Below are 22,614 nucleotides of genomic sequence, written 5' to 3'. Positions count from 1 at the left end.
ACTGAGGGTTTCCCAAACCTGCCTGATGTCCACCGTGGCTCCCACCTTGGCCATGTTGCTTCTTCCACCTGCTTGCCTCAGCTCTCCAGCCCACCCGCACCTCCCTCCCACCGTCTGCCTGGCAAGTGGGCACGGACTCTTTGTCCGAGACTCACTTTCAGCATTACGTCTTTCTGATGCCTCCCTTATCTTGCCCAGATTAGGTCTGATCATCTGTGCCCTCCCCTCCTAACACTGTTGTCATAACTGTCTACGAGCCCAGCAAGAATTGTGTCCTATTTAGTCCCGCATGCTCAATGCCTGGCAGATGGCAGGTGCTAAATAAATATTTGCTGATGAGCTCTGATTACCCCCTGGAGAGGCTCACAGAGTCCAATGCCCTGCTCTACCTTCCTAGCCTTCCTTGTCCCCCCTCCCCGTTCTCTCATACAGAGCCCACCCTCCAGGCAAAGAAAACATCACACCATTCGCTGGCATTTTCCTAAGGCCATGTAGCGTTTCTTCCAGTGTGAACCCCTTTCCAACCATCACCCTCTCTTATAACTCATCTCGGCTGCCACTTACTTTGCGGAACCTTCTTCTGACCCTGAGCAGGAAGCAATCCTGCCTCTTCCATGCTTCCCGTCATTGTCCGTCTCCCAAGCAAATTCTGCCTTGCAGTGGAGTCCCTCGCCTACTCAGTAACAGTGCTTAACAAAAGTGTGTTGCTTGTTATTTCAGTGGATGGCAAACCCTTTCCAGCCACTAGCCTCCCATGAAACCAAACGCAATGCCTACTCACAGCCAGCCCACAAAGTGTACATGGTAACTTGAATATCATGTAAGAGGGCCACTAGCTCCCTGGTGTGACTGCCCATGTAACTAACCCCAGGACCCCAGGAGAACACACTCCAGGATGTGTGTCCACACTATGCAGGGAGATGGGGCATTGGGCAACTCGGCCCTGCCGAGAGCACCTGCCCTGGACACCCTGCCCGTTCGCCCGCACACCTTGCTCTTCGCTTTCCGCTTGCCCAGCCCAGCCCAGCTTTCTGGCTGCACACTCCAGTGCCCACGTGGAGCTGTCCTTGGAGGAGACACTAACACGCAGCCTCTGGTTCATCTACTGCAAGCTCCCTCTGGTAGCTAACCCCTGATCTGCCCCCAGCCCTTGACAGTCAACCTCTCCTACCACTCATCTGGTGACACCGTGGATAGATCTGACCCACCTTCCACAGACCACCGTCAGCACACACACACACACGTGTGTGCACATACCCACATATACACACGAGAACATACCCAGATACACAGACACAGGGCAGAATGTGATCAAGGGCTTACGTGTTGCAACTGTGTTTACGGTGAGGACCAGCCCCGGGCAAAGTTTCTGGCACTTACTGAGCAGTGCCTAACTTTACGTAGGCACTCAACAAATATTTGTTGGATGAATAAATTACTTGCTTGCCCACCTCCTACCCCCGACCAACCATCACCACTTGGGCAACATCTCTGCCCGCTCGGAGCGCTGGCTTGCTTCACCATGCTGGTGCCCGGCTGGGTTATCGGGGACGGCCAGGGACAGGAGCCCAACCTACCCAGGTGTCTCCAGTTTTTCCTGAAGTTCGCCAAACATGGTATGTTACATTCCCTCCGGGTCTCTGCTACTGCGGAATTCCTGCTCTTCACAGACTCTCCCCCCGATTCTTTCACCCGGCTGACTCCCGGTCACCCCTCACTTCTCACTGATCTGCTGCTACTTCCTTCAAAAGCCTTTCCCAAGCGCCCCATGCCCATCCCAAACTGGCTTAGGTGGATCGCACTGGACGAAGAAGGAAAGCCACCTCTCCACTCCCTTTAGAACTGCTTGTTACACGCGTACGGGGAGTCAGTGAAAACTTACACATGGCAGATCGCATGCGTGCTTATCCACCAGGTGTATTCATCTTCTAACTTTGGGGTCTCACAATAACCCTGGGGAGGTGGGTTATTCTTTCCATTTCAGAGATGGGAACACTGAGGCTCTGAGATATTAACGACCCACCTGACATCGCAAGAGCAAGCAAGCCGAGAGCCAAGTACCCAAATCCATGTCTCCTGATGCCAAAGCTTGTGTTCCTTTCGTTTCATGGGATGGGGCCACAGTATCAGCAGGGGTGAAGATGTGGGTGGGGAATGAGCTCAGAAGGTGAGCAGACACCAAAGGCCTAAATTTGGAGACCGTGGGGGACTCTACCCTCGCCACTCCATGAAACTGAGGTGCCCTCAAAACTAGGGGAGGTACAGCTTTATTTCTCTGGTCCAATTCCTTCCCCAACCCTGGGCCATTAGTGGAGTATCCTATAAACCTCTCTGTGTGAGATAAACCTACCTATTTACCTGGCAATCATGTATAATAAGACTCTAAAAGCGTTTGCTGGTAAGGGTTCTAAGTAAAGCCGCTGACGGGAGAGGAAAGCAAAGGCGGTGGGGGGCACAACGTGGGCTGGAAGTCCTGCCCTTGCATGCTCCCAGGCCTGCCGAGTATGCCGCTCAGTCCTCTCTCCGGGCCGCAAGAAAGAACGCCCCCGTGCGCTCTGCACGCTTCTCTGGGAGGGTCTCAGCGGCCCCCTGGCTTTCTCCAACTTCTCAATGGTAAGCCAGACCCGGCAGGGCTTCCCCCATGAATTTCTCCTTCGTGGCAGCGTGCAGCGACCAGGGGCCGTTCTTTCCGAACGTCACCCTTAAGCCCCCGGCGGACCGGTCTCCTTAGCGGCTCCTCCTTCTCAGCCCACTTGACTCTGAGTGGAGGGACAAGGGAAGCGTGCCCAGTGGGGTCGGGCTCACCGTGTGAGACGAATTCATCACTCCTGGCCATTACCTGCCTCTCGCACAGACTCCCAGGATATCAAGTCACTGGTTTTACAAATCAAGAAACTGAGTCCCAGAGAGGGGCACAGTCAGGAAGCCAGCTGTCGACCCTGACCCCGAGGTCACTGCTCCTTCCACCTGTAGCCCCTCTCTGGGCAATGTACTCCTGGAGCTTGGTCCGTTCTCTCTCTGCTAGGTCCATGTTTAACACGACCCAGCCAAGTGCAACAGGAAATGCAAAGTCGGCCAGGAATCAGCCAAGCAAAACTTGCGAAGTCAGCTTGGCAGATTTTGCAGGGGTCCACCAGGCTCTCCCCGTGTCTCCCGACCATGCCACCCGACCTCCTCACTGCCCGCACACACATTCTCTTCTTACCTACACCTGTTCTCAGCATGTGGGGCTCATTCATACTGCGGTATATGCAAGGACTAGCACTTACAGATTTACACTTCCTAGTTCTGCATTTTTAAACAGTCTGGGGGCGCCTGGGGGGCTCAGTTGATCAAGCATCTGCCTTCAGCTCAGGTCATGATCCTGGGATCAAACCCCACATCAGGCTCCCTCTGCCTGCCGCTTCTCCTGCTTGTGCTTTCTCTGTCAAATAAATAAAATCTTAAAAAAAAAAAAAAAAGCCACAGTCTTAAGCAAAAGGCATAAGAATCCAATATACAACTTCAACCACCTTACCTAACTGGGGACAGTGGTATTTTGAGAGTGGAGGTGCTACAGTGGATCTTTCTGGTGCCCTGAAATTATCCAAGGCAAGTTCACCTGCATGCAGGATTGGTCTTCTTTGCCCGCCTCCTGCGACGCCACGAGTTTGGAGCCACCTGGAGGCTATAATCGGAACAACAGGGGCACCTGCCAATCAGAACGGCCGTCTGCCATCAACCAGCTGGCTGCCACGGGTCTACGTCAGCCTGGGCGCATGCCTTGGCATTCTGGGTAGGCGTTCATGACCGTTCCCTTCTGGTTCCAGGTCTTTCTACAGCCATCTATTTCTCTTCCCTCTTTTGGTCTTTATCAGATTCATCTCTCACTCTCCCTCCTTTCTTCTTGGGACCCCCCTGCCTTCCTTCCTTCTTACTCTCCACCTGCCTTGCCACTTTTACACAAGCCCCATGAATAATTCTCAATTCTGGGAGCTAAGTGAAGCTCTCATCATGGCTATCCCAAAGCAAACAAGAAAGCCCTTACCTGTCCCGCTCAAGCTCACACACAGATTTCACCACTGGGGACCAAACGCCCCTGGCATCATCTTCAGCCACTTTTCCAGCTTGAGGCAGTTCTTGTCTGAGTAGTAGGGGCGATTATCTCCTTGCAAGGCTCACAGGCGGAGAGGAGCTAGCAAATGCAGGGTCCAGGGCCTGTGTCAATCAGGAGCTTTCCTTTCAGTCCACATGCTTCAGAAAAGACACATAAAAAGCCGCCCACACCAAAGCACGGCTCTCAGGGCCACGCTTCCCAGAGGCTCCTTTCTCTTTCCCACCGGGCGAGGCTGCGGGGAGTCGACCCTTTGGGAATGGAAACGGCAGCATGAGGAATTCTGGCTGCCCTAACAGCTTTAGGCAACCCCGCGCACAGTCCCAGCAGCACTGAGCCTGGAGAGTTCGGTAGGAGGGGAAAGTGAGGAGCAGGAGAGCTTAATTTGGGTGGGGGGAGGGCAATTAGGAGAGAACCAGCTTTTCATTTCAACTGCCAATTAATCACTGTAAATGAGTGTTAAGAGGAGAAATCTGGTCCCATTCCTGAGGACTCTGGTTTCCCTATGGCAAGCACTCTCCACTAAGCTGTCCTACGGCTCCACTGAGACCGGCCGTAACATTCCAAAGACCAATCAGCAAACATTCTTTGAGCACCACCTGTATTCCCAGAAACGTTCTTCGCAAGACTAGAAGGAGAATATAGGCCCGCCCACAGAGCCCTTGGTCTCGCCTTCCCATCTTGCCTTCTCTCCGGAGAGACTGGGTTAACACAAATTATCAGTAGCGTTTGGACCCTGGCAAGGGGCTTCCAAGATAAACAACAAGGTGGCAAGGAGAGAAAGCTGGCTGGACCGAGGGGTCCTGACGCCCTACTGAACGAAGCCTGCTCATCTGCTCCTGGATCCTGCTGCCACATTTTGTTTCCCCTTTGTTGGTGTTACATGTAGGCTACAGTGGCAGATAAATGGACGCAAGCATCAAAGGTTTCAGAAAACTTGATAGCAGGATATTGTTAATCAGGGAAATTCTAGCTATGGGGTTATGTTTCTTTTTCATGTGAATCATGAAAAGAGACCCATTATTCGATGTTAATGGTCCAGCCTGCCAAGCACCATTCTTCCCCTAGGGGCAAATCTGAGAGGCACCCACCCGTGATGTTTTCACGGGCCACAGTGGTAATCATGCAGAGAGCGAAAGCTTCCTGCACTGAATTTGGAAAGAGACTTCCTACACTTTCTGACGCCCCTTGCAGCTTCTTTTTGCCCGGGATAGGGAGAAGACAGGGCTACTCAGGACCATCAAAGACCACAGCCCTTAGAATTTATGGGAGGAGAAAATCTTGACCCAGAGACCTCAGAAAGGTTTAGGGCGTCCTACCTAGTACCATACATCAAGTACACTTACAGTCAGCCTATAGGGCAGTTCCGCATTATCTCCAGGTCCAAAGTTCCTGCCAACTGTCCAGCCACCCTCCCCCACTCCCACCCCAAACTTGCTCTAGGGTTGAAGAAGATCAGCATCTAATTTAAAATTTGCGTGCCCGCCCTTCCTCCCACAAACCTCTTCCAGGGTTCAAGGAGATCAGCTCCCGATTTAAAAGTGGTGGTGTAGCATTTTAGCAGGAAATGGAGGAGCTCACCATCCACGGGGCGCTGGCCCATCTTGAGGTAGCCCAGGTAGGCTGTGGGTTCAAAATACGTCTGGTAGACATCCAGCCCCGTGGATTTTTAGAGAGCCATAGAGAATCGTGAGCTTTGTCCAGGAAGGAGCAGACAGTCTGATGCCCTGGGCCCTTCTTGATGGAGCTCAGGCTTAGTCACTTTGCCTGCCCTCAAATACTTGGATAAAGACCAGAACAGCCAATGAAAAATGTTCCCTGAATGCTCTTCCCTTTGGTCATTCACCTCTGCCACACTTAGCAACTCCCATCCTCCTCTCCAGCTCCCTCCTCCAGCAGTGGACCCCACTCTCTACTCCTACCCCAATCCTCAGGGTTTTCAGTGGCTTTGGCGTGTATGGAAGGGTTTCTAGGCTCTTCTGCTCCACTGTATTGCATCCTCTCCTACAGTGGTTTTTCAAACTATTTTAAAGCATGCCCAGTTTTTAAAGTAATGCCCCTGTGAAACCCCAGTATATACGGTTGCTAACAGGGTGGATATCCCTTAGTTTGTTTCTGATCTCTAGCACTTTCTGAGCTATACCCCGTCACACAATACCTGGTTTCTGCCCCAGACGACTTATTGGGTGTGGACAAGATTTAGTAAACTAGGGAAGACAAGAAGAACAGGTTTTAGTTGAAGGGTGAAGAGGAGACAACGAGCAGAGATGGGTTTAGTTTTGAGCATGCTCAGTCTGAGGCTGAAAAACCTAATCTAACCCGGACATAACTTTAGAATTCACAGAAAGCTCTGAGCTGGAGCTATCGATGTGGAATGAACACACAAAAAACACTTGTTCTATAACTGAACTGCATTTCTTCTTCAAGTCCCATTCAAATGGGTAGTAGACATAAAACCTCAACTACTTGGATCCTTCCTCCACCAGCCGTGGGTGTGGGGCGCGAGTGGGGGATTTATGCGGCGCTGGCGGGGAGCTGGCTTTGATCCACGCTGCTGGCACCTACTAAAATGCCATTGCATAATGTGGTCCCAGATCACTGATTAACAAGACTTACAACATCCCCTTTATGCAAGCTCCATGGCTGTATCTCTCCCTCTGCCCCATTGCCATTCCCCACTCGGGAGTAAGGGAAATCACTCTCCCACTCCTCGGGAAGCTCTGGGCCGTGAAGCAATCACAGTAAGAGTTCTTCTCCTCTGGCACCATATTGAGACCAGGGACAAGTCTGAGGTCTCAGCACTTCCTAGCTCATACTCAGGGAAAGTGCATAGGTTTCCTATGTTCACCTTTTCTTTAATAAAGAAGGATAGAGAAAAATTAAAATTAAATTTAAAAACTAAAATTAATAAATTTAGTTAATATATTGAGCTCTGTAGTCTGAAAACAGAAAGTATACCTTTTGCTAAAGCTGTCCATGGAATACTCAAGAATTTACTGTACACAAAACAACAGAGAAATTATAAAACTTCTCCAAAGTAGAAATAATATAAAATAAAATACTCTGATTAAAATGCAATAAAGCAGATATTCATTACAAAACCACGGGGGGAAAAAAGACACTCTACCACACAGAAAATTTTAAATTTTCTCTTAAACACTCTTGGATCAATGAGAAAAGGAAAACAAAAATTTAAAAATATATAGAAAACAGTGCCACAGAAGAGAATCTACAAGACACACAGCAGTGGGAAATTCATGATCTTAAATATTGATATTAATGAACAGTAAAAAATAATAAATTAGGGATCCAGATCAACAAGTTAAAATGATTAAAAAATGCATTTAAAGAAAGCATAAGGATAAAATTAAGAAAAGGAAAGCCAACATTGATAAATGAACAGAGGATGAGTACAGACGCCAGATTGGAGTTGAGGGAGAGAACTGGAGGTGAGAGGGTGATGAGGAATGCAGGGAAGCGAAACAACACTTCCAAACACTTGCCGGGGAAGGGGAAGAAAGGCATCAAGGAGCAGCCACGCGTGGATATGCCTTAGACAAGAGAGAAACGCTAAATATTTTGACAGTAGAGCAAAAGGCAAGGATAGGTGCCAATGCAAGTCAAATTTAGAGAAATGAGTGGGAATCTGAGAGTTCACAGCTGGAAATTGTGTTTTTCCTGAAAATGAGGAGGGAGGTACAGGTGTTTGAGATTCAGGGCAGAACCAACAGCCAATGGGAGGCAAAGATGAGGGAAAGACAGAAGTATTCGGTATTTTCAAAGGCCCAGATAAGTTGGTAGGAGTTCGGTCTTGGTAGAAGTTCAGCGTGATTTTCTCCAGAGCGCTTAAAAGTCTGGGTGGCAGAGAAGTGAACGTACTCGATTGATGTGATGTTGGGATTTTCCCGGGGAGGCGGAATGTCAGGTAAATGGGCAACAAAGTGGAAGAGACAGCCGTCTATTCCTTCATCCGAAGTACATTCGTTATGTAAGATCATAGGTTAATACCGAAGAGCACGGACTCTACCGTCAAACTGCCTAGATTCAACGTCTCCCTCCACCGTTTATAAGATGTATCCTTGGACAAGTTATTTAATCTTTTGGGGGGGGGAGTCTCTCTCTCTTTTTTAATCTGGAACGCATGAGGCTAATGACCTATCTACTTCATAGAGGCATCGAGAGAGTGAATGAGTTCAAATAATTTATTCAAAATAAACAACTCAAAAAATTTAGAAACTTCACTATGTTACTCATAGTAGAGTAACAAATACTAGAGTTGCCTTTCGCCATAAAAACTACTGAACTGGACCAAATGTGTGAGTCTGCTGTCTTCAGGCATTGGACAACAGGCAGCTCACAGCCTCAGTCACAGAAAGGGAGCCCAGCCTCCGCCAGCTCTCCGCCTGGGGATGCTTTCCTCACTCCAGCACAAAAAGGTGGAACCCAAGAAGAGTCCACCTGTCCTGCTGAGCTGAGAAGGCAAAGATCAGGGTTTGGAGCTGTAGACCAAATGGAACTCGGAGGGCCGGCGCCAGGGAGGGAGAGTCACCTGGGGGGCCCGCAAAGCCTACGTGGGTGTGCATTCATTGGCTAGGGCTGTGGTGACAGAGTACCACAAACTGGGGGTCTCATACCACACGAACTTACTCTCTCCCAGTGCTGGTGGCCAGAAGTCTGAGATCAAGGTGTCAGAGCGTTAGTTTCTTCTGCGGGCTGTGGGTGAGAATCCGTTCCACGCCTCTCCCCTGATGTCTGGTGGTTGCTGTCAATCTTTGACATTCCTTGGCTTCTAGATGTATCCCCTTGATCTCTCCCTTCATCTTCACATGGCTTTCTCCTGTGTCCAATTTCCCCTTCTTAGAAGGACACTGGTTATACTGGATTATGACCCATGACAATGACCTCATTTTAACTTAATCGCCTCTTTAAAAGCCCTATTTCCAAATAAAGGTCTCGTTTGAGAGTATTGGGGGATTGAACTTTAATGTATCTTTTGGGGGGGAACACAATTCAAGCCATACAAGGGTTCCTTGTCACTTTCTTCGAGAACTGGGCTGAATAGGTACAGGTTGAGACTTCATAAGAGACGGGCTGCTAAGGAGTTGAGCACAGAATGGAGATACTAATGGATCGTTCCAGCCAGAGCAGTGAGGTCCTCGTGGTACAGCATTCAGCTGCCATACCGGAAAATGTATGTTTTGGGAAGAAGGTTCATGCCCTAGAATAAAGGCTACTTTAGATTCACACTAACAAAGCCATAAACGAAGGCATGACAGGCACGAGGAAATCCTCTGATAAATTGATTGCCTGCCAAATCAAAACACAACACTTTTAAAGGCAAACATGATCCAGACTCTTTCCAATAGATCACCCACAATATCTAGCCTACGATAGAAACTTCCTAAATATTCCAAGAATGTTACCCTTAAAAACAAAAGGTATCCGTGGAAATAGACTCTGAGGTGATCTCCATGATGAAATAGCAGACCAGGACCTCAAGGCAGCTATAGTGACTGTGTTCAAGAAGTTACAGAAAACATGTGGTCTTAGTGAACAACAAATGGGGAGTCTCGACAGAGAAACTAAACTTGTGTAAAGAAATTCTAGACTGAAAATATGGTGAAGTGAGGAATTAAACAGCAGATTGGAGATGGCAGAAGTTGGAGCCTATAAACTAGAAGACAAGAGTCATAAAAATGATCCGGTCTGAAGAAGAAAGAGAACAAAGATTGAAATTAAATGCCCAGAGCCTCAGAAACTTGTGGGAAAATACAAAGCTGTCTAGCATATAGCTAATTAGAATCCCCGAAGAAAAGGAGGGAAAAAGATATGAAGAAAAAAGTTACAACTTGCCCAAATTTGGTAAAACACACCAACCTCCAGATCCAAAAAGCTCCGGTAGCTCCGAAACAGAGAAAGTCACAGCGCGGCCCATCATGCAGTTCAGCGTCCGAAAATCGTGAAAGCAGCTGGAGAGAAATGACGTAGTCTGTCAAGGAGAACAATGCCACAAATAATGGCTGAGTTCTCATCAGAAACAGTGGAGGCCAGAGATAAGGGATGACATCCTTAAGTCTCTAAACAAACAAACAACAAAAAATAACTGTCAACCCAGAATTCCATACCCCCAAAGATACTCTTCAAAAATGAGCGTGAAGGAAAGACATTTTCAGATCAATGAAAGCTGAGAGAATTTACTACCAACAAACCCACACTAAGAAATACTAAAGGAGGGGCGCCTGGGTGGCACAGCGGTTAAGCGTCTGCCTTCGGCTCAGGGCGTGATCCCGGCGTTATGGGATCGAGCCCCACATCAGGCTCCTCTGCTATGAGCCTCCTTCTTCCTCTCCCACTCCCCCCGCTTGTGTTCCCTCTCTCGCTGGCTGTCTCTCTGTCTGTCAAATAAATAAATAAAATCTTAAAAAAAAAAATGAAATACTAAAGGACACTTTTCAGGCTAAAGGAAAATGATACCTGATGGAAACTCAAATCTTTGGGAAGAAGCCAAGAGCCCTAGAAATGGCAAGTTCTAGGCTTCCCTACCTCAATTTGCCTTCTGCTTCCTCCAGGCCCTCAACTGTCTTTTCTCCCTCTGCAGCCTTAAATACATTCATTAGGAATGTTTATGTCCTGAGCTCCAGAGATCCGTGAGGACCACAAGAAGAATGGGGGGCTGGGGCCCAACCCAACCTGGACTGCTAATGGACGTGTCTGCTTTCTTGCTCAGCAAACTAATTTGGAAAAGTTCCCCTGGTCACATCGTAGAGAAAAAATTCAGGCCACGTGAACCAGACAAACCTCTCTTCAAGCAGGATTTGAGGTTATGATAAAGAATTATATACAATTAAGGAGTTTTTCATGAGAGCTGGAAACTCTTCATACTGGACTTTCTGGGGCAGCCTCAGGCAAAGGACAATTGTCTGAGAATATCCCAGAGCAGTCGTCCACAGGACATGCCAAAAAGCTGCCAGGCTGCAAGAAGTGAATATTAGAACTTCTATTTTTATTTACTTGTTAAATCTCTAAAACTGTCTTATTTTAGTGTGTTTTATACATACTACGGTAGTACAGTAGTATATGAACATAAGGCATAAACAAATACTGGGGTACGTGTGCAAAATTGTCATGAAAAGCATGCACAAGCAAAAAAGATGGGGGATGACTGACTCCAAAAGAATTGTAACTCTGCTGGAAGAAATCCTTTACACACTTTGCCTTAGGACTCATACCATCGGCATATTCTGCAAGGTTTTTAATGCAGGTCTGTGAATCAGCTACGCCATTTAAAGTGGTTTAAATGACAGATTCCCAGGGAACATGCCCACAAGTTCTGATTCATAAAGTCTGGGGTAGGGAACCAGCTGTCTGAGTGTAGTTTTTACAGAAACAGGACAGGGGTGCATGGCTGGCTCAGTCGGTAGAACATACAATGTCAGGGTCATGAGTTCAAGCCCCACGTTGGGTGTGGAGCCAAAGAAAAAAAGAAAGGAAGGAAGGAAGGAAGGAAGGAAGGAAGGAAGGAAGGAAGGAGAAAAAGAAAGAAAGAAAGAAAGAAAGAAAGAAAGAAAGAAAGAAAGAAGAAAGAAAAAAGAAAGAGAGAGGGAAGGAGGAAGGGAGGAAGGAAGGGAGGGAGGGAGGAAGGAAGGAAGGATGAACGAACGAACAAAACCCCATGAGTTTTGGCGCACAGGTGATCTGGGAACCATGGGAAGCATCGTGTATGGGGCTCTCTCCTAACAAGCTTCAGAGGAAGCAAGATAAAGAGGGAATTTTTGTGACAAAGTAGGAGGATTGTACACATGTTCTGCCCAGCTGGGAGAGGCTGAGCACGCGACTAAAGCAAGAGATACAATGAGCTAATCTGAGGGTTTCTGTCGGCTGTCACACCAGAGACCCTGTAAGAGGGAGCAAGGCCACTGGTGCTCTCGTAACTCCTGATGCCTCAGAGAGGGTAGTGGCATCACCACTGCATGGACGGAAGGCAGGGTCGACCAGAAGACTCCTCCACAACATCTCCTCAGACCGTTTTGTCTTCTTCGCTCCCACTACTCAGCCCCCACTATCTTACAACTCTATTGTTAATAATACAGTTGACCCTTGAACAACATGGGGGTTAAGGGGTGCTGCCCCTGCACAGTTGAAAATCTGCATAGAACTTTCGACTCCCCCAAACTTACCTACTGATAGCCTACTGTTGACTGGAAGCCTCACCGATAACGTGAACTGTTGATTAACACATATTTCGTATGCTACGTGCATAATATACTGTGTTCTCACAATAAAGTCAGAAAATCATAAGGAGGAGAAAATACATTTACAGCTGGACTGTAGTTATGGGGGAAAATCGCTACAAGTGGACCTGTGCAGTTCAAACCCATGTTGCTGGAGGGTCAGCTGTAATCACCCCTTTTCTCAACAAGTCAACAGCGTGGTGGGAGGAGATCTGAGAGACGCAGTGCGTGGTCCTAGTTTGGCTCCTAATCCAAACAGATCAATTCTACAAAGTTAGTTTTGAGGCAATCAGAAAAATCGGAACATGGACTAAGTGATGATACTGAGGGACCATTGCTAATCTCTGAAGGTGTATAAATGCCACGGAAGCGAAACCAGAAAAATTCATTTAAAAAATGCATAGATGAAATATGTAGCAGGGGGGAATGACATTATGCCATGAGTTTTCTTTAAAAGACTTCAATAGAAACAAAAGCAAAATGAAAGATAAAGAAGGAAGGATAGATGAAGTGAGTGTGGTAAAACCTTGAATGTTGAATCCAGGCGACACGTTTTAGGGAGGTCCATCATATTATCCTACTTTTGTGTATCTTGGAAACATTTTAGTAGAACAAATTTTCAACAAGGAACTAAAATTGTGCGTCTGGCACACATGTTACGGAAGTAGTGGCATTTGTTCTCATAATAATAGTGTGGCAGGTCAGGGTCACAATGATGGAGACCAACGGGACCCTGGCTCTCAAAGAGGCTCTGCGGAAAGGAAACCAGACAAGGACCATGACAAGTAAACAGATAAAGAAGAGAATGTCAGATGGTGCTAAATACAATGAAAAAGCAACTTTTATTCAACTTTTATTTTATCTTAAGAGATTCATTTATTTTAGAGAGAGAGCACATGTGTGCAGTAGCAGGGGCAGGAGAAGAGGGAGAGAGAATCTCAGACTCCTCGCCGGGTGCGGAGCCTGGCGTGGGTTCGATCTCATGACCCTGAGATCATGACCTGAGCCAAAATCAAGAGTTGGACGCTTAACCACTGAGCCACCCAGGCACCCCGAAAAAAACCACCTTTAGATGGAATGGTATGAGAAGACCCCACTAAGAGCTGATCTCTGAGTTGAGACCTGAGTTACTCAAGAACTAGGCAAAGATTGAGGGAACTGAGGGCTCTCGGCAGAGGGAACAGCAAAGTCCTGCAAGTCCTGCCCTGTCTGGGGGCAGATGGGAGGCAGGGAGGCAGACGGATCAGAGAAGTAGATGTGGCCAAATTATTTAGGCCCTTCAGCAACAGCAAGGAGAGCTGGGCTAGGAAGGACAAGGGCCCCCCAGGCGGCAGGAATGATACATTTAGGAAAATTCTTGCCTGCAATCACCTGGAAGTTAGACCAAGTGGATCCCGAGCCTGGAGCTCCAAGAAACTGCGGGAAAAGAAGCAGAATGTTAGCGTGGGACGGTTGTTCTCCAGGTCGGTAGCAAGATACTACTATCGAGGGACGAATTCAGGGAAATAATGATAAGTTTCCAAGAAGAAATGATCCAGAAGTGTGTGTTTCCTCGGATATTAGTAAGTCGACTGCTCTGTGCCCTAAATTACAGGAAATAAAACTGGACAAGGCTTCGGGCAATGAAGTCTCATTATTTAAAATCCTCTTATAAAGGGATTTGGTTCTGTGGCAAACATCAAATTAAGAGTGTTGCCTTTCCCACCCAAGCTGACTCTTTCAGACGGCCCCAAGGTAGCCAGCGGGAAGCTGACAAGGAAGCTCAGAGTAGAGGGAGAGAAAAATTAATAAGAAGAATTGTAAAAATAAAAGCATGTTTGACAACTATGTCTAGGAAAGAACCTTCGGCGTGGTCACTAGCATGAGGAATGGGTTGGAAGCACAGGTCTGAAAGCTGTATTTAAAGAAACTGAATTGCCAGAAATCCATGAACCCAGCCTAATAAAGCCTTGGACTGTGGGAGCTTAAAACCACACTCAGTCCCCCAAATTTGTACAAGTGGGAATCAGGCTAGTGGTGAAATTGTGTGGTCCTAAGGGAGGCCCAGATTCGAGGACCCACTTCGGATGTGGCCAGGGCAGACAAGAGTCAAGAAAGGATTCCCCAAAAGCTTCAGAGAACAGTGGACTAGGGCATTTTTCCAAGACAGGAGATCCAAGGTCTAATTAAAGAACTTTCTCCACTGCCAGGGCAGGGGGTCTTCACAGATACCCATGTCCCAGGCCTCCACCATCGTTCTGGACCAGGGACTTGCCTGTGCTCCGTTCTTCCCACTGCCCAAGGGGATTTTTGTTGAACAGGGGCCCAAAGTGGATTGGACATTGTTTCCCCAAAATTTTCATCCACGCTGACCTCGGAACATGACCTTACTTGGAAATGACATCTTTGTAGGTGTGATGAAGGTGAGGATTGAGGTGAGATCATGCTGGATAAGGGTGGGCCCTAAATCCACCGATCGTGTCCTTAAAAGAGACAGTCCCCACGGGAAAGAAGGCCATGTGAAGACAGAGGCAGACGGGCCGCCACAAGCCAGGGGACACAGGAGCCACCCAGAGCTGCAAGAGACAAGAAAGAATTCTCCCCTAGAGTCTCCAGAGAGAATGAGGCCCTCCCAACACCTTGGTTTCGGGTTTCTGGCCTCCCCAACTGCGAGAGGATAAATTTCTGTTGGTTTAAGCCACCAAGTTGTGATTTCTCATGACAACCTTGGGAATCTAACACGGGGTGTCCTGCCCCTAAAAGCCGCCATCCGACAGCGGTGCAAAGGACTCCCGTCCACAGTGACTGGTGGGCCTCAGGCACCCGGCCACACGGAACTGCAAGGAAAACAGGGTCTCCATGTAGGCGGAGAAGGAGAGAAAACTGCTGAGAGCAGAAAGCGGCTCCCGACACGCTCTGACATGTCATGGGATGGACGACCTGCGTCGCTTTGGGCCGTAAACCTACCCAGGTAGCCTGCTTGCAGTTCACAGAGCTGCGGGGGGTGGGGGGCATCACCCGGAGACCCCGAAGGTCAAACACATGCAAATGACGGCGGGCAGTTTGTGGTCATTCCCCTTGGGGGGTGAGCATGCTCCCTGGGCGGGGAGAAGAGTCTACACGGTGTTTGGTGACTAGAAGGGCAGACTGCTAGCTTTTCACCAAAAATCAATCTCTCTGTCCGCTGAGCAGAGCCGGACTGCGTCTGCCGTCTCCCTTGCAGCTGGACGGGACCGTGTGACAGAGGACAGTCCGGGGCCGAGAGCCGGAGAGATACAGACACGTAGGCCTTTCTGGGCCAAGGCCTTTCAAGCAGGCCAGCCGCCTTCGAACTCTCTCTCCGCTCCTTCTGGGTAGGTGAAGAAAGTGACAGGGCCTCCCGGAGAGGCAGCGGGAAACTCAGGACTGGCGACGAAAACGGGGGAGTCGCTGCACATCCTAAAAGCTGCGGAAGGGGACAGACAGGTAAGGGGCTCGGGGAAGCCTTCAGAGACCCGATAGGACGCCCAGAGCTCAGCAGAGGAGGAGGGAGCGAGCCAAGGAGACGGCGGGGTAGGGGAGAACCCGGGAGAGTGTTTCCAGAAGGAGCCAGGGACTACTCAGTAGTAGCCAGAAGGCTACTGAGACAGCAAGTAGGAAGAGGACAGCCCAGGAGCCACTGCACTTTGGAAGACGGGGCCACGGATGAGCTTGACAACAGAATTTCAATGGAGTAACACAGATAAAACTCGGATCAAAAACCGTCAGCAAAACGAAGAAGGGGGTGTCTATACACAGCTCTCTCTGCACTTTTGCTGTTTGAAGGAGGTGGGTCCGGATGGCAACGTAAGGGGACAGTGGAATCAGGGAAAGGCTGGTTAAACTGGGAGATGTGTGTAAGCTGACGGGAATGATCTGGTTGAGAGGGAGAAATGGACGCAGCAGAGAGAAGGGGAAAGAAGGAGCAGAGCTTGGAAGGACGGAGAGGAGAACACCCAGAGCCCAAGAGGAGGCGCTGACCTTTGATAGGAGGACTCACCACGCAGTCCCTTCGGGTCTGTCTTTGTGGGGCTTCTGGGGTGGGGGCAGTGGCAGGATTAAAGATGGCCCCTGTCTCCCGAAGCCAAGCAGGCCGAGAGCTGGGCGAATGCTATGTTGTTCTTGGTGCTTATTTTCTTTTGTTGTCCTTGAGACTTCAGAGAAATCTAATTTAAATATTCCAGCCTGATCTCAGCCATGCTGTGGGGAATTAAGGGAAAGGTCAAGTACAGCTGCTTGGGATAGGGTGTAAGGGAGGGATGCTAATTGGCAAGAGATTTCTGAGAATAAGGTGAATATTAATCAAGTCAAACTGGTGAGGTCCAGGCCTCCCCCCGCCCCACACATACACGTACACACACACACACACACACACACACACACACACACACACACACTCCCTACCCACTCCTGCCATTCTGTGACTCCCTCCCTTCCCAGAGAGGGATTTATTAGGGAAAATCCTTACCTTCCGCAGAGTAACCATCATGCATGCACTTCCCCGTTGCCACCACCCAGTGTCACTAGAAGTGCACTTAAGCGGAAGACCGCCCGGCTAGGCAGAGAAACTCAAAGTCAAATGCTGCTTTTTAAAGAAGTGCTAACAGGTGATATGGAGCCCGATGTATCCCTTGCGCTGAAGATCTTTAGACGTGGCGAGAGTCAGAGAGTCCGAAGTCCAGTATTGGGGCGGGGCGGGGGGGGGTCTTCCAAACCAGTTAGTTGCATTCATTCGAGATGGCTGGAGGTGCCAAGAGGCAGCCTCCTGCTGTCACCTCTCAGACCCTCAGTGAGCCAGACCCGGGCCCTCAGCAAATCACACAACTCTCCCTTGGCCTGCCTGCTTCTCCCAGTAGCGAAGCTTTTGAGGAGCTGGATTCCAACCGAAGCTGACCTTCCCTCAGGGTAAGATGAGGCTCCATGGATGCCTGGGGTTTGGACTGGCTGACAGCACCTTCCAATCCAGCCTCTTGGGAATGGGAGGAGTTGGACTGGGTGTGGCCAACTGGTCAGTGGGGGCAAAGGCAGGACAAAAAGGGTCAGGATGGAAATATTGACTCAGGAGACCTTCTTGGAAAAGTCCATTTGAACTTCCTCCCAAGTAATTAAAGCCGTTCTTTCTCTGATGTGAGTCTGGACCACATCCTCCCTTTATCCAGCCCAACCTGGTAGAGCAGGGGACCCAAAGAAGCCAAAGCTGCTTACAACGGGACACCCCTTCCCAGTCCCTTTGCAGACCCGCCCAAGCAGCAGAAGCGCCGGCAGCCAGTGCCCACTGGGTGGCGACAGAGTCCCAGCAATGCCAGCAGAGGCTTCCTCCATGCCAGACCCCGGCTCCCGGTCCGGCTGGGGGGCGCCTGCCCTGGAAATGAATGTCTGGGCCATCGGCTCCCCTCCCATACCATCCCTGAACCTGCACCCCCATTTATAATTTTCATTTTTATAGCACCAAGTTTTTGGAAGGCTGATTCGTGCGCCTTCGTCCAGCTGATTGTCCTGAGGGTAGAAGGAGCAGACAGTACTGTACCCCATCTTACAGTTGACAAAAGGGACCTTGGAGCAGCTCTGAATTGCAGCCAAGGTGAAACAGTGAATGGCAGAGCTGGCCTAGACCCAGGTCCTCTTGACTCTGAACCCCATGCTCTTTCTGCCAGACCCCCACCGCCCCTCGTCCCTGGGGTGGGGGGACCAGCACAGCACCCTGCTATTTCAAATCGAAGTCGAGCCTGGGCGCTTGATTCCACGGGTCCATATGCTGCATGCTGATGGTGCCCATCTGTTCTTCAGAATGCTGCCATGCCCCAAGGCCAGAGCCCAGATCTGCCTCATGGGACTGGAGGGCACTCAGAGAAGCAGGCGATGCTAGCCCGCTCGGCCATGGGCATTGCTGTCCCCGGAATGGGAGAGCAGGCAGACGCTACCCCATGGAAGCCCGCGTCTGGCCTGTATTCCCCAGACTTGCCCAGTGTGAGTCATGTAAGGAGCTGAGGGTGTGGCTAAGGTCTGCCCTGGGAAAGGCTCTAGGGCCCAGGTTTCCAGCAAGTTCTGGGCAAGCCTGTGAACGAGGCAGAAAAGGCTGGAAGTTAGAGGTGTGGATTCCACAGGCTTCTTTCCTCATGGCAAGGAGTGGAAGCTGAGAAAACCTACAAGCAAAGGGAACTTGTCAGACCTGGACAGCTGGGACCAGGGGGGAGGATATTGGGACACGCAGCTTGCTGGAGGGGTAAGGGCAAGGCTGATGGAGTGGGAAGTCTTCTAGCCCATGGGAGGGAAGCTCCCGAGTGTCCCATACACAAAAGATCCCTCGGGGTCGGGTGGGGGGGGGCGGTGAGCTGGGCTGTGTTGTGTGCTCCCCTCTCTATGGAAGAGTCAGAACCAGAGACGGAGCCCCCTCCCTTGAGCCTGGGAGTCTGTACGGACAAAGGCCATTGTTCTCACTGCTGTCTGGCCGGGGACTCTATGAGGGTGGCACATGTGGGGGCTCCGTGCCAGGCTGCTTCTCTGCACCCCGCCTCCCGGAGGGGACACGGAGGAACGGGGTGCAGCCAGCCGGTGTACAGTGGGGAGTGGCTGAAAGCAGGGCTTTGCTATTAATGTAGTCAGTAAATAAATAAAGGAGGGCTTAAGCTTAGCGTACAGCAATCAGTTTAGAACTACAGGGTAATTAGCGCTGCAGGGGGCGGCAGGCCTGCAGAGTCAGGTTTAAATGAGTGAGTTCACTTTCACTGAGGCACCCCCTGGAGAGCAGAAAACACAGCCCAGAGAGGAGCCCGCCCTCCTGCCAGCCCCCGGGGGGCAGGGGCTGGGAGTGCAGATAGTGCGGCTGGACCCAGTGCCGCAGAAAGAGCTGGGGGATAGTTCCCGTCTTGGCCGGGGAGCAGGTGTTATCGTGCACACACACCCGGTGATGTTCAGCGAGTTCTCCGCCTGCGAGGTGCCGCTGTCCTGTGCTTTGCACACGGGAAGCATGGCTCAGGTGTCTCCATGAACGGATGCGGGCACCTGTGAGAGGAAGTGGGCGAGCCTGGGCTGCAGCCTCCTCGCAGCCCGTGGCAGGTGTGCACGTGGCGGGGCCCGGGAGGGCACGTGCTGTGCACGGACTTAGCCGATTTCACGCGGCCCAGGCAACTGCAACCTCAGCCCCAGAGCCTAACTGCCCCTGTCCTTCCTTCTCCCTGTCTTTCATCTGTTTATTCCACTAAGATTTATTGGGTGTCAGCGTGTGACAGCCAGCGTTAGGCTCTGCGAATACGAAGATACACAATATGCAATACCTGCCTGCAAGGAACTTAACGTTGGGTTGATGGTGAGTTAAGAGAGTCTGTGATTACAGTGCATGACCACGAACCATCCCATGGGGGCTGTGCACAGGGCGGCACCCAGTTGTGTCAGGGGCTGGGGAAGGTTTCCTGCAGGAGTGAGGTTCGATCGGAGACCTGAAAATGAGACGATGAGACAGCCAGACTGAAAGACAGCGTGCATGTGTGGGTAGTTCCCAGAAGAGGACACAGCATGTGCAAAGGCCCACCAGGGGGCGGAGCTCAGTGTCTTCAGGAAACACCCATGGCTCAGTCGTCTGGAGCACGGAGTAGGGGGCAGCCGCAGACCCATGGTGATGGGTGATCCCGTGTCTCAGGATGAGTGATCCCGAGTCAGGACTGGGGTGGTGAGCACAGGGGCTCGATCACTGAAGGCAGTGTAAGCCTTGTTAAGGAGCTTGAATTCCATCCTAAGAGTCCCCACCAGGCACTTTCATCAAAGGGGTGACATGATGCTATCTGCATTTTTGGAAAATCCCTCTGGCTGCCACAAGGCAAAGGGGAGAATGGAGCACCTGCGGTCAGGCCTCCCCAGCCGCCTCCCCATCCTGGTGGGAAGAGTGAGGGGCTCCCCTGGCAGCCAGGTGGGGAGGCTTGGCCTCAGACCTTGCTTGCCATCTGCCTCTTCTCACCCGTCACAACATGCTTGAGTCTCTACTAAGTCTCAGCTGGCTCTGGCCTCTGCTCTCCCACCATTGGCAGGAGGGCAGCCCTCCAGTGAGGCTGGGAAGACAGCTGTTAAGGTGGAGACGATGTGACCCGAGTGCCCACCTGAACCCGAGCAGCCTCGGCCGGGAAGGGACACATGTGTGTGTCGGGGGCCCCCACCTCACATCCTCAGAAACACATTGGGCCAGGATGGAGCCCCTCCCTCAGCGGCCTGGCCCCTCTTCTGACCCCAGCAGAGCACCCCCCCCCCCCCCGGCAAGCCCCATCCTGCAGGCTGGGGCAGAGGGCAGCGGGGCCGGGGCTGGCAGGGGCGGGAGGGTGGGGACTGAGTCCAGCCCCAGAACGTTCTCAGGCTGGCCAGGCCAGGGCCCCTTTCTCTCCATGAGATCATATCTGGGTCAAAGAGCATGTAAAGCAGGCAGACCCCAGCGGCCACACAAAGCCCATTCAGCCCAGCCCCTATTCACTCACCTCCTCTCCCCCAGAGCCCACACCACAGCGACCCCAGCGCAGCGCCTAAGCCCCAGCTTTGATGTCCAAGAACAGAAAACGGCGATTAAATGTTGTTTTAAAGAGGGAGTGCTCACTGCCCTCCCATCTGTCAAGAGAAAGCTGAGGCCCGAGGGGGAGGGGTGTGGGGGAGGGGCCGGAGGCCTGGGGGACATCAGAGAAGGGACCCAGAGAAGAAAGGGATGCACGGAGAGGAACAGGGGCAGTGACTCAAAAGCAAACCAAATATATTTTTGGCAAAGGATAGTTTTCCAAGAGGAGCAATAAGGGGAGAGGAAAAAGAATGTGGGACAGAGACACAAAGGCCAGGAGGAATCTCCCAAAAAAATAATGAGAGAAGACAAGATTAGAGGAATAAAGAGAGATAAGCAGGGGGGGAATGAAAGAAACAGGCAGAGCAGAGAGAAAAGGAGACAAGAAGGTAGTTAGAGAAGCCAACCCACAGAGGGGTCGAGCAGGTGCTACTGGGTCCCTTTCTCCTCCTGGGGAGGTCGCCCGGTGGTCCCAGGTTGAGTGTGGCTCCAGGTGGTTCTCCACTGGCAACCCCTGGGTCATGTAGACCTTGCCCCCCGCCAAAGGCTGGGCTTCCAGTCCACGCCCAGCGCAGGCAGGTTCGGCAGCCAGGCCTCCCCAGCAGGGTGTGGTGCAGAGGGGGGCGCTAGCTGAGCCGCGAACGATAGAGGTCCGGCGGCCCCTGAGGCTTGACACTGGTCTCACCCCGCAGAGGCTGCAGCAGCAATCGAAGCTGGGTCCCTGGAGGGTCTAGGTGAGGGGACGGATTATTTCGGTGGAGCTGGCTGGACAGGTAGGACGGCCTCGGGCAGAGGTCCTGGGCCGAATTAGATGGAGTTGGTTTTACAGTTCTAGACACCCAGGGCCGTGCTGCCATCCCCAGGGAGAGGAAGCAAGGCGCAGAGAAGCACCCTTGACCCAGGGACAGGGAGAGGAGGGGGGGAAGCATGCTTTGTGCTGCTAGCGGTGATACTGGGTTTGCACCCCCACCTCCCACCCGTTCTAACCTGTTCTCATCGCCTTTCCCCATGGGGCCTGGCGGCCACAGACCCAGCCACCTTAAACTGGGTGGCAGCTTCTTGTTGAGAAATTTCAGGAAGTTGACAATGTCTCTGTAATGGAGAGGGGTCTGCCTCTGGAGTCCTGGGAAAAGCAAACCCGATCTGCTATCAGAAGACCCGGATGCAAGTTCGGGTCTGCCATTCACCAGCTGCGCGATCCTGACCGAGTTCTAGCACGAGCGAGCGGGCGGGCGAGCGGATTCTGTGGCTCCCTGCAGGCGGGCGTTTGTCTGTCCCGTTCGGCTGTACTCCCGGGGCTCCCGGCAGGAGCTGGCAGGACCTACTGCAGGAACGCTGAAGAACTGACTGGACCGGCGCTGACTCCATACCTTGTTCCAAGGCCCAAATCACAGGGCACTGGATGCTGTTCTTAAACTAACCAAGTGTTAGAAAAAGATCTTGTGGAGCACGTATGTGCCCTGTAAGTATGGCGGAAAGGGCCACGTAACCACCCGAGCTCTCTCTCCCCCTCCCCGGGCAGAAATCTCAGGTCCTCCAGTTAACCAACCGCCCAAGACCAGGCAGCAAAGACATAGCAGTTTTTCTTTTTTAAAAAAGGGGACACTTCAAGCCAGAGACAACTGAATTAACTTTATTCTCTTCTAACTGCAGATTGAAGGTATACAACTGAACATTGCTATTTTTCTTATGAGACTTATAAATAAAAATACAAAAAATGTTCACTACAAAAAAATCTACTGTTAGTAGGATGTAAAAAATAT

The 22,614-nt window shown here is 50.9% G+C and overlaps 1 protein-coding gene across 1 annotated transcript in view; it reads right to left on the bottom strand.

Annotated features, from left to right (window-relative positions):
* Positions 1-11,682, bottom strand: part of NNMT (nicotinamide N-methyltransferase) — a 39,555-nt gene extending 27,873 nt beyond the window's left edge. Inside the window, exon 1 of the mRNA XM_048217219.2 lies at positions 5,675-11,682. Coding sequence (XP_048073176.1) covers positions 5,675-5,696 — 22 coding nt within the window. The 5' untranslated portion in view covers positions 5,697-11,682. The remainder of the gene's footprint in view (positions 1-5,674) is intronic.
* Between the last annotated feature and the right edge of the window lie 10,932 nt (positions 11,683-22,614).

This window comes from Ursus arctos, unplaced genomic scaffold (genome assembly GCF_023065955.2).
Source record: "Ursus arctos isolate Adak ecotype North America unplaced genomic scaffold, UrsArc2.0 scaffold_22, whole genome shotgun sequence".
Classification (NCBI taxonomy): Eukaryota; Metazoa; Chordata; class Mammalia; order Carnivora; family Ursidae; genus Ursus; species Ursus arctos.
This window is presented reverse-complemented; position numbering and strand designations above follow the sequence as displayed.